This window comes from Carassius auratus, chromosome 20, assembly GCF_003368295.1.
Source record: "Carassius auratus strain Wakin chromosome 20, ASM336829v1, whole genome shotgun sequence".
Lineage (NCBI taxonomy): Eukaryota > Metazoa > Chordata > Actinopteri > Cypriniformes > Cyprinidae > Carassius > Carassius auratus.
This window is the reverse complement of record NC_039262.1, coordinates 25806287-25819166: the sequence shown is the minus strand read 5'-3', so window position 1 is coordinate 25819166 and position 12880 is coordinate 25806287. Positions and strand designations below refer to the sequence as shown.

General features: G+C 37.2%; 1 protein-coding gene across 4 annotated transcripts in view; it reads right to left on the bottom strand.

Moving 5' to 3' along the window:
• The window catches only part of kcnk2b (potassium channel, subfamily K, member 2b), a 55718-nt gene that overhangs the window by 38498 nt on the left and 4340 nt on the right, over nucleotides 1-12880 (bottom strand). For all 4 annotated transcript variants that reach the window (XR_003294703.1, XR_003294701.1, XR_003294702.1 and 1 more), the window contains exon 2: nucleotides 521-831. Coding sequence is in view for 1 of the 4 variants with exons in the window: in XM_026291640.1 (XP_026147425.1) it covers nucleotides 521-831 (311 nt within the window). In the remaining 3 variants the exon portion in view is untranslated. The remainder of the gene's footprint in view (nucleotides 1-520; nucleotides 832-12880) is intronic.

Here is a 12880-nt window from a genome sequence, read left to right as displayed (position 1 = left end):
GTTACAAGGTTTCCCTGACAGTTTGACAAGCTCTTTTGAATGCTTTTCATTGGTTACATATTTGTAAAACCCTCAGACAGACACAATGAAGACCAATGTCAGTGATTTAAAACAATAATATAATAGAGAGTTTGGTTTTCCACGGCACACCTGACTGGGCTATGGTATGGCCCTGTTTGGGTCTATAACAGAAGGCAAAGCTTCTCCAGTGAAAAAGTGTTTTCTTTCTTTTACAACATAAGTTGTCATAAACTGAACAGGGCTGTTTTCCGTAATCCTTTGGTTTAAGATGGAAACCCAGCCCAGGATCAGACAGGCCAGTAAATGTTACATTCAACAGTGAAATTAAATCAAATTCTTATTTTAAAAATGAAAATAATAAGTAAAATGAGCCCATGGCATCAATTCAATATAACCGGACATTTGGGATAGATAAATAATAAACCTAAAATGTGTAACTCAAGTAGCCCAAAATGTGTTTTGTCCAATAATTAGTTTGTGTGCCTTTCAGCTGTTTCACCTTTACTAAGTTTTCCAGGTCTGATGAGTTGACACATGGATGCTGCTCAAGGAATTCCAGTTTTTCCACCAGGATGGCCAGTTTCTGGGACATTTCATGAGGCTGCTCCAGCTCTTTAAACACAGTTGCTCCGACGATCAAGTACAGTACCACTAGCAGGAAGACGCTCAGCACTGTTTTCCAGCGCATAACAGTCACACGAGGCTCAAAGTCATCTGGAGACTTCAGCAGCACAGGCTGAGCTGAGAACGACAGGCGTGGTTTGGAGTTGTGAGTGGCTGTTTTAGGATCAAGGAGGTCAGGAGCAGCCACTGCCAAACAGAAGAAAGAAAGAAAGAAAGAAAGATATATATAAAATTATATTCACATCAGTAGTCCATAGTGATCAGTAGTCCGCTGATAAATGAAATTTTTATGTGTCCTTTTATGTGTTTTATTTAAAAAAATTGCACAGAATAAATCTGTAATGCCAAACTGAATTAATGTGCTAACTGCATTGCTAACATCTGACTGTGTTAAAGAAATTAAATTAGTCATGAACTTTACTTTATGCTTTTATGAAACATAAAAAAGTAAAAAAGAAGGGTTTGTTAACCCTAAAAAGGGCAAAACCATAAAGACACATCAGAAACACAGAGACATCAGAAAGACATTTACTGCTATGGTCCATCTTATTGGGACTCAAATATAATAAGAAAAACTCATTAAAAATAATCACGTTGTTTGTATTTGCCAAAACTGATTTATTGAAGTCAAAACAAGGACGGAATTAGTTTTAGTGCGAGCACCACTTGCTGTGAGGCAGAAGCGACCAGCTGGCAGGATGCCTCAGCCTTCCTTGAACAGTTATGTTGCATTTTCTGATTTACTTAATGTATTCGGCATAAGGGTGGCTGTGATTAGATGATGACAGGTGTCTGTGGTCATTCTCAAGTCACCACTGTTGCTGTTGTATCAGTCAGAGGTTAGCTGTCAAGAAACGGGAAAAGATTCTGCCATGCTTCTCATTGACACATTTAAAAAGATAATGACAAATTCTCAAATGTTCACACCTCATGTCTTTACAGAGGATGATGGTATATTACCATATGAATGTTCCACTAAATTATGCAATCATCTGATGAGTTTTGAGCACTCTCTCTCATCCAACTGCCATTACACATAGTGTGGAAGAAATGTTATTAAAATTATTTTAAATAATGTTAAATAAAGTTTTTGTTTTCATAACATAGATATGCCTATGGTATACTTAGCCTATCACACAAACAAGAGTACCGTTTTCTTTTCTTTTTTTATATCTGCAGTATCGCAAATGTACAATAAACAACAATTTACAGAGTAACTTTCAGACACAACATTCTGTTTTGCTCTGTCAGAAATAAATTGCATGGGACACATGAAAAAAGCCATATATATGGGACGTCACAGCTCATACAGAATTGTTGGAAACCCGAGTACCATAACAACAAGACTCTTCATCATCTGATGCCAATGTTGTCACAGTTATATTCCATATGATTCAGTTTTTTGTCGTTTTCCCTGTCTGTTTGCCTGCATTCTCTTTAGTTATTAGTTTATATAGTTTCTAATTAGTATGCACATATGTCAGTTCCATTTGATTAACTTGTCTGTGTATTTTAGCCTCCCTTTGTTCTATGTTTGATCTTGTTCATGGTAATGTGTAGCTTTGTTTCCCCTTTTTATTCAGTCCCTCCAGAAAAACGCAGATATTTTATTTGATTGTTGTGGGCAAAAATCCTTGATTTTGCGGCAGGTTTTCTTAAAAAATGCGATGGAATATGCTGGATATTTTTGCAATCTTATGCAATGAAATTGTGGGAACTTGCAAAAACTGCGGTTTGATGAAAAAGAGAAAAAAAAGGTGACCCCCCCCCCAACACCCTGTTCTCACTAGGCTACTACCTTACTGTAATGAGTCATTTCTTATGACTTCCTATGATGAGCAAGCATACTAAATCACATAATATTTAAGTTCTCATTCTGTTCTGTTAAGTTCACACACTCCCTCTTTGAACTGTTGCCATCTGGTCGACGCTACAGAGCACTGAGCACTAGAACAACCAGACACAGGACCAGTTTCTTCCCTCAGGCAATCCATCTTATGAAGAGCTGATAATAACGGCGAACACACTACACTTTATATTTATATACACATACACTTTTTTTTATCTAACACACTTAGTATACACTTAAATTTTGCACATAATATATATGTACATACATAACTGCATTTTGTAATATACCTGCCTACAATTGTCATTTGTATATTGTCATTCACTATCTACTTATTTGTATTTTTTATTCTTTTATTATGTGTTTTATGTTCTGTCGCTGTCATTCTGTTGTACTGCGGAAAACAAATTCCTTGTATGTGTAAACATACCTGGCAATAAAGCTCATTCTGATTCTGATTCTTCTGTTTTATTTCAGACCTTAATTAACACATGGCTCCAACTTACAAAACATTGAGTCAAACAAGTTATTTAGCTTTACAAAAGGAATATTCAGCAACTTCTGTAAAAATGAATACAAATAAAATATACACACAAATATACAAATGCTGTTTTACAGGAATTGCATAGTGCAATCTCTTACTGCAACGTAAACTATTTTACATACTACTGATATAGGCTACTTACAACTGTAAGGTTTAGGTACTATTCTGTAACAAAAAAGTACAATCTTACAACTGTAGAGGTGCATCAACTTCTGAATGTAACTACAACAGTCCACTGTGATAATGAAATCTAACTGCGTAGCCTTTATCACTGGCCTATCATTCGCCATCCTCATCCTCATCCCTCTCTCAAAATAATTTGCCCCCACTGTCATGTAACACACCGGGTAACTGCTTCGCGGGGTCTTTTGCGCTTGTTTTTGTTGGCAGATGAGAATGATTTGCATCCTGGTTTCACCGCGGGCTTCACAGATGATGTTCACGTCGTGCAATTACATCACTTCATAAGGCTCCCATTGGAAAATAATGGCGATTTATTTGTGTGAAGTAAACGCAAAATTTTTCAACTTTCTGCTAAGATATATGTGACTTTTTTGCAACGAAAATTATTATTATTATGAAATCATGCTACCTCCGCATATTTTGCTTCATGAAATTGGCAATTTATGCGGCAAAAGCGCGGCGTATTTGAAAAAATGCGACCCCTGCATAAATATGCGGCCCTTGGCTGATTATGCGTTAAATCACGTGATCGCATAATCACGTTTTTCTGGAGGGACTGTTTATTAAAACTCTTTGTGAACTTTCTTCTTTCTGCTCTTGTTTGGATTATCACACAGAAATGTTCCAAACATGAGATTGATCTTTCTAGAACTGTAGTCTGGGACTTATTTTAGAATTTCCCCAACTAGGTTCACATAAGTGCAAATTTCCCCATCTCTAAACCTATGATTTAGATTCAAAAATCCTATGCTTTTGTCTTTTTGTACTTTTTACTAAGAAACATTCAATTTACACATGTAGGCTCTTTTTGTCAGGTTTGAGCTAAGGGATGAGGTGAGGACTCAAGCACAGAGCAATAATAAGTTTTATTACATTTCTAAAAAAGAAACAAAACTATCCCTAAGGAATAGGGCAGGAACCTGGACACAAGGGTGTTAAAGACAACAAATTCTCACAGGACTGAAAACACAAGGGAAGGATAAATAGGAAACCAAACAGTGAGGATAGCAAAGGAGGACAGGTGGACAAATTATCAAAAGATCAGGTAACAAGAGAGTTCAACAATAGAGAGAAAAAACATTGCATTTAGAAACAAACAAAAAGCCATCTGTTCACATAAAACAAACACAAGAACACATGGTCAATGAGACCACTCACAAGCCGTATGCTAAACCAAACACAAGAAAACAAAAAGGCATAAGACAAGACTGCATGGTGAGAGATTGTTATTATGTGTGCTCACAACAAAGACAAAACATGTAGCATGAATGTCTGAATCCCGACAATGAACCGAAACCGAACTGACAGAAGTGCTAGGATCTGAACATCACACTCCAAACCAGGGGAAATGGGGGTATCAGGACCGTTTTAATACCATAGCGTGTTAAGTCATCCACTACAAAATAACATGGCGATAAGCCTGTGTGAACTTACATTAGGCTAATATTGTAGACCTACCAATGTGTCGGGTAGCAGTGTGCTTGCTGCAATTTCATATATATCTAAATTAGGGCTGTAGCTATCGAATATTTTAGTAATCGAGTATTCTACCAAAAATTCCACCGATAAATCGAGTAATCGGATAAAATGTGTTTTTGCTTAATTAAAGTGCAATATTAATTATGCAAGGGAAAATAAGGCTTCTTGGTTTCTTAAAATGAACAACTAAGTTTCCTTTTCAGAATTTTTTTTTTTTTTTACTTTTTAAAAGCATAGAATGAAATGCATACATCAAAAATAAACATTTAATTATTACCCATTAGCCTCCTTCACACAGTAATACCAGTAAATTTCCGTAAACTTACCGGAACGACTTTACAGGTAAATTCAAAAATGCGCTGTTTACACAGTCAACGACATTCCTTCTTTTTAGAAGACATCCATTCCAAAATACCGGTAAATTCTTTGACGTCATTAATCTCTAAACAGCTTCACTTGTATTTTTAAACACGGAGGGTAATACGTGTTCAGTATTTCTGTTGAAGGTTTCATTTTTGGTTTCAAACTTTAGTATTCATGCAACTGCTTTTGTTACAGAGACATCGTAATAGACGACTGGTTTGAATAATTATACTCACCATTAATAAAACACCCTAAGCTTTCGGGAGCTGACCAATTTAGTGAAAATATGCTTGAAAGGATTAATAGCACACTGAAGTTGCGATTGTAAATTGCAGTCTGTAAGACGCACATTGCAGAAAAGGTGCGTTCACAAATGTAGCCTATGCTGATCCAAATTCATCAAATAGTCTATCAGCGCAGATAAACAGTTCTGCGTTCAAACTGAGTTCAAAAGATGTCCCAAAGCACTGGAAAAATTAACATGAATGTGACAGAGGTAAATAGTAAAATATATTTGAATTATTTACTGATAAACTAGTGTTTTCTGAGTCTGTGTCCCAAGGATGAAGTTGCCTGACTCGTCATCTCCTCATTAGACGCGCCTCCTAAACGGATTATGATTGTATTGAGATTTTTTGTTGTTTGTTTTTATTATTTCGTTAAGTAGTATTTAAAGCTTTCTATAGATATATTTATCGTGTATGTGAGGCATGTATTCGATGAGTTTCGGTTTATTTTTGTAAGCTCTCCTGTTCAAGACAAGACGGCAGAAAGCATGTTTGTTTTCTTTATTTTATATTTCTTTATTTTATATTATCATCGCGCTGGCACCTATATGTCCCAAAAAAGCATGCTTTATCTTACACTACAAAATATTCGATAATAGCGCACATGTATCTGGGTTTAACGTTAAAACATCGTTACATGCTTGAACTGTTTTATATCTTTAGATTTTATTTTACACAATTCGTGATGATTTGAGAAGGCTAAACTGATTAAACATAGGCTATGATCAACTCTCTCTGTGCTGGCCTGTTAGGCCTGTTAAAAACTGCTTCAAACATACAAAACTGAACTATTATAATAGCTGAGACAGTAGTATAAGCTGTTTTGGGAGAATAGGGAAAAAAAAGACGGGCTGAGCATCTTCAAGTGAGTTGCGGGGCAAACCGAAAGTTGATGCCGAATGTCCAGCAATCTTCTCCACTGCTCCGACTTCTCGTTTGTACCCTATGTGTTTTTCCCTATGTAAAAACTAAAATAAGTTGTAAAACGTAAAGTTTTTTTTGTGTGTGTGTGTGTTCGGCATGGTGGGCAGCGTGTGATTTCAAGACGTACCGCAGGTTGAGATCCACTGGTTTAGAGCGACAGGATTTGTGGGTTAGGAGTCAAACTCTCTAACCACTAGGCCACAACTTCCCAAAATGGTACTTTGATGCTGAAGCTGAACTATTGCCGCGTTTCCACCGAAATTACCCGGAACATTTGTACAAGGAACTTTTTTTCCCAGGAACTTTTTCCCCCCAGACCTGTTGCTTTCTGCGTTTCCACCGCGGTGTAAAGTACCGGGAAGATTAGACTGGTGACGTAGGTCTGCGCGCGTTTCTCAAAACAAAGTGCGCTGATTTTGGACGTTCATCCTCGGTAGCTCAGATTTTGCTCATTCGACTCGGGAGTGTGATGTCCGCGACGGCGCAAGTCCGGTAAATCTGCAAACAGCAGCGTACTTCATAACTTCAGTCAGCTCGCTTTGGCTACTGCAATTTTCCTCTCTGTATATTTACAATAAAACGAAATAGGATATCAAATACCACTGCTTCCTTTCATTTTCATTTAAGTTAAACGTAATAACAGCTGCAGAAATGTACTTCGTATAAATATAAATATAAATATAAATAGCCATTACAATGAAACGAAATATTATATAGATTTGCCTTTTTTATTTTAACATATAGATAAATTGAATACAGACCAAAGAAAACCTGTTAGATTTAACCCGCAGCTGAATGACATCTTATGTTTAACCACTAAAGAGACATCAGAGCCAGCGGCACACATCAGAAGGCCTAGCCGAGGTGAGGCTGCTTCTCGTAGGATAGATGATCACTGAGCTCTCGCTGATCGAGTGGAGCTCACCGTGTCTGAGATCGGCGAAACACTTTTTTAATTAGGTGCTGTCTTTATAAATAAACCAAAGAGTTGAGTTTTAAACAACTACATTCTCGCCTGAAATACTTTTAAAATTAAATTTCATGACTCCGTAACAGTAATATTTTGAAAATGTTGATCCGAATAAATGGTGGTTGAACTCAACCAATGCTGCGTGAACTCAACCAATCAGCATGTTTAGCGCCCAAGTCCCGCCCCCGAAAGTTCAGGAACTTTGAAAAAGTACCACCTCGCCAGCAGGGACTTTCTGAGGGGCATTTTTTTAACCGGAACTTTATTTAGTTCCTGGTTCCTGCGGTGGAAACACACAGAGTACCAGGCCAAAGTTCTTAGTTCCTGGGTAAAGTTCCTGCGGTGGAAACGGGGCATATGAGTGTTTGAATCTTCCATTGAATCTACTGATGAAGTCTTTGGAGTGCTTGGTTCTCCTGCTGATAATGTATTTGGAGAGATTTGAGTGTGTCGCTGAAGTCGTTTTGGGAGTGTTTGATTCTCCCGCTGATGATGTGTTTGGAGAGAAATTATGCCGTTAACGATTTAAAACAGAGATTGAAGTACACCAAGCATGCTAGGGAAAGTGTAAGTGCAACTTTTTGTTGTTGTTTGTTCTTAAAACAGTTGATATTTATTCTTGTGCTAATTGTACTTGACTTGTTTGTGTTTGAGGTGGGTTTTGTTTTCTTTATTTGGAACTGGATACTATGTCGAACTACATATGCTTAATGGACATTTTTTAACATGTTTAGCAATTCACACCATGAACGTTGTAAGTTCAGCATTTGCAGATTCTAGGTATGACCAATACATGAGTGCAAATCACATTTCTAAAGTACATGCATGTTGAATGGACTGGGAGTTATGAACTTGCATATGAATTGCATTTCAGTGGAGAAGCATTTTTCTGATATGTTTGGAATGGTTGTACTTATGATATCTTTGAATGTATAGCACTATTGTATTCAGAAGACATTATAAATTTGAGATGTATTTCATGAAAATTTGAATATATGTTGTTTCACCTGCTTAGCTGGTCGATTAAGGGTCATTGGAATAGATAACATAATACAGCAGAATAAACAGGATATGATAGGGTTCCTATGAGTGGATAAAATATTTTATTACATTGCTTTGGGACGATTTATTTTAAATGATAAAAAATTGTCTGGAGTAGCTACCAGGCTGGCACCTCATATAAAAATCGTCATAAATTTTAACAATAAAATAAAACACGAAACAGATCCGAGTCAAAAAATAAAATACAGGCTATACAGTTGAGTACATTTAATCACAAGCACTGCCTTGTGAATGGACTTTTTACCCTCCTTCCATTTACCCAGCTTCTTCCCCAAGACCATGACCCTGAACTCCACAACACCAATTAAACATGCACCTGCTCTCTTACTGCACTGGTCACAGTACTTTACATACACAAATTTGCACTAAAAGTATAAAAGTATTATTGCACTACTGATATTTTGCATAGAATACATTGTTTAACAATACTATTGTACACTCAACCAACTGTTTTTATTACCACTGTTCTTACGTTACTGTGGTTCATAATGTGCATATAATCCTACATTGCGTTCCTATTTATATTCTGTACACGCTCTCCTTAATATTGTCAAGTCACCTTTATATAGTTCTTTAAACAAAACAGATTGTGTCAAAGCAACTGAACAACATTAATTAGGAAAACAGTGTGTCAGTAATGCAAAATGACAGTTAAAGGCAGCTCATCATTGAATTCAGTGATGTCATCATGCGCACGTCCTGATTTTGCCAAGTCCTATGTGTTCCTAGGTCAACATATTTTGTTGACCCTGGAACAACATTTTACTCCAAAAATATATTCTTAACCATATCCCTACACCTAAACCTAACCTTAACCATGAGTAATCCCTAAAATCAGAGGAAATTATAGATGAATGACACTGATGTACAAGCACCAAACACTGATTTTAAGCATAAACTTCACAAAATCTATAAACTGGTTCTTCAAATCTGATTGGTTAATCACAATGTTGTTCCAGGGTCAACAACGATGTTGTCCCAGGAACATGTCTCACTTGGTAAAATCAGGTTAGGCGTCATCATGCAGCTCAGTTCAGTTTTAATAGTATCTGTGCAATCATTTGCAATCAAGTCAATGATATACTGTACTTACATGTATACAAAACACCATATTCTTGCACTTCTGGTTAGATGCTAACTGTATTTCATTAGCTCTGTACTTGTACTTTGTATATTGACAAAGTATAATCTAACTCTCTCTGTCTCGATATATATATATATATATATATATATATATATATATATATATATTAACGTGGCTAGCAAAACTAGTAAGTTCTGCTGTGCTTCAGGTTGAGGATGCTTGCAGGAGATGTGCTTTAAAGCAGGGACTTTCAATCAGGCTCTGCACATTTGTTTCCCTTCTGATTAAAATTTAGATAATCAGCTCATTAATTAAACTTAGTGTGTCTGATAAGAAAGATCTACAAAATGTTCAGAGCAGTGGGTCCCCAGGACACAGCTTTTTGGTTAGTTGTGATGCAGCCATAGTTCTGGTTAAAAGATCATCAGCTGCTCTGGAAACATGTCCTTGTGAGCTTGTCCAGGTGGTAGGGTTGCCACCCGTCCCTTAAAATACGGAATCGTCCCGTATTTGAGAATAAAATAGCGCGTCCTGTTTTGAATCAGTACGGGACGGGGTTTGTCCCGTATTTTCGGAGTTGTCTTCAATGCAGCATCTCATGCAAATCATCCCACAAGCATTCTGTGAAGACTCGTCCTGTTCAGCCTGATTGGGTAATACTTGCTGCCATCGGTGGATTGATTGGTTTGTTTCAGGTTCACAGCCAATCAGAGTCAGAGGAGGGTGGGTCTCTTGGCAGAGAGTCGATTTGAAAGAATGGTGGAGGCTGAAACGAAAGCAGACGCAAAAGTACCGACGAGAGTGGGAGGAATCAAATACTTGGCTGGAAAGTGTCAGCGGAAATAACTATCAAGCACAATTTGTGGGCGAGGGTTCTCTGTTGCGCACGGTGGCTTGTCAGATGTGCGACAGCATGCCTCGGGAGAACAACATTCATACACTTTATAATAAGGTTCATTTATTAAACATTAGTGTATTAACTAACATGAACTAACAATGAGTAAGTAATACATTTGTTACAGTATTTATTAATCTTTGTTCATGTTAGTTAATAGAAATAAAGCTGTTCATTGTTTGTTCATGTTAGTTCACAGCGCATTACAAGTATTATTAAATTTAGAAATGAACATGAAGAAGGATGAACAGTTGCTGTATAAGTGCAGTTCATTATTAGTTAATGTTAATTAACTAATGACGCTTAAGGTGTACAGTCAGACACATAAACATTATTTTAATAAGTGATAAGAGAGATATATTTAATAATAAAAATACAGTGCCTATGTGAAGCAAATAAACAACTTAACTAATTTAAGTGATTTCATTCTTCAATAGGCTACTGTAGAATTATAGAATTATACTATATAATTATATAGAAAAGACTATATAAAATAGATTAACTTACCAATAATAATAAAAAAAAAATTGCGTGTTTTAAAAGAAATGTTTAGAAATGTTTATAGATCGGTTATTTATTATGTGGTTTCACTACCTTATGTGTTTAATACCTTATTTTTTCCTGTAGCTCAATTGGTAGAGCATTGTGCTATCAAGCCCAAGGTTGGGGGTTAGATTCCCCGGGAACACATGATAAGTAAAAATGTATAGCCTGAATGCACTGTAAGTCGCTTTGGACAAAAGCGTTTGCTAAATGCATACATTTAATTTTAAATTTATACAATTACTAAAGTTCATTAGCAATTAATATTTTTGTGGAAACATGTTTTAAGTTGTGATTTACCACCACTGGCACGTCATCAGACCTTTGGTCATCGAGGTGTCCCCCCCAGGCGTCCCTTATTTTTCTGTATTGAAGGTGGCAACCCTACCAGGTGGGGCCCACAGCTTTGGGCTCACTCTAGTGGACTGCCCACATAAATCCCATGATGGCCCAGTGTGGGCCAGCCCATTTGGGCCCAAATAAACTTTTGTATCGTTTGGGCCCATGTAGGTTTTGTGTAGGCAGCCCTATAATGCAAATAGGAGAATACAAACATTGACTGGACATTCTTTAGCCACTCAATTGAACTGTAATGGCTAAAACCAAAAGAGACCTTTTCAGAAGGATCATTTCAAAATGTCTGCCCACTGCTCCGGGTGTGTGTTCACAGTGTGTGTGTGTTCACTGCTGTGTGTGTACACTTTGGATGGGTTGAATGCAGAGCATGAATTCTGAGTATGGGTCACCATACTTGGCTGTATGTCACATCATCATCAAAAAAACAGGTGGGTGAGTTTGATCAAAGTTGGAGCTAAACTCTGCAGGAAAGTAGATCTCATGAGCCATATTTGAGGTTTAGTTTGAGGGCAGTTTTTCTCCTAGGGTGTTTTGGGTTTCCTTAAAAGCAAGGTGGGTTAAAATTATGTGGGTAGAGGGAGTTAGCAATAACAATCAGCAGTAGCCAGAGTGGGTCACCTGCTGAACAGATTGTGCTGTGTCCTTGGTGGGAAATGAGTCATTTCAAGCCCAGTCTAAAGGAGCTGTTATTTTTTCTGTTTAAAAGTGTACATTGCTAAGTTTTTTTTGCAGAGATGGTACATGTATGCATGGCCAATGTTTGGATTGATGCTAATAGTTTAAGATAGTGTATTTGTATGCATTTTAGAAGGACTCTTTATTAATGAGGTTTCCACATCATGGTCCAGTTTGAATATGGATTTAAAAGTTATTTTCGACGTGGGACCATAGTCTGGACTATTTTTGACTGTTACTGGTTAGGAAGAGTCTGGTGTTTGAGAGCTGTGGCATGTTTTAAATGGATTATTAATTTGCCATCAGCCAACTTCAGCTACTGACATTGTTTGTGATACAGATAAGACTTTCACATGACGAAATCCTACAATCTTACATTGCTTTGCATGCACTTTCTTTTGTTTTTTGTCCTTTTTTGTATTTATATTTTTTAATGATATGTTGCTGTAATAACCTGAATTTATTTGTTTTCTATTTTGTTTTTAATAAACCCATTGTTTTGAAATCCCTTTGACTACCAACTTTAAACTTTAGATCCAAATTACAGTAGTTGGTTCAGGTGTGTTTGATCAGGGTTGGAACTGAAATCTGCAGGAAGGTAGATCTCCAGGACCAAGGTTGGGCACCCCTCACTATTTATCTATAATATAGATAAATAGTGTGGGCCCTATGTGGGTTTCCTGAGGGCTAAGTGAGGGCTGCCAGTGCAGGGCCAGTGCTAAGGAGCCAACATTTAGCTAATTCTCAGGGGACCTGTGCTGGCAGCCTGCTGGGGTACCTTAGGCTAGCCCTAAGTGGGACTGTAAAGGTCCAGTGCAGGTATGTTTGCAGGGTGGGTTCTGATCTGTAAGTGGAGAAGTCATTTGGTGTTTGCGATGGACACACAAAACAAAGAAATGTTTTAAGGCTTCGATGTGTAGGCAGGCTCTCATTACTGAGACTCAAGTCCTTGAAGGTGAGAAAGCATGCATTATGCTGTTTGAGGCAATTTTATGCAGTTTAATACTTTAAAAAAGTGAT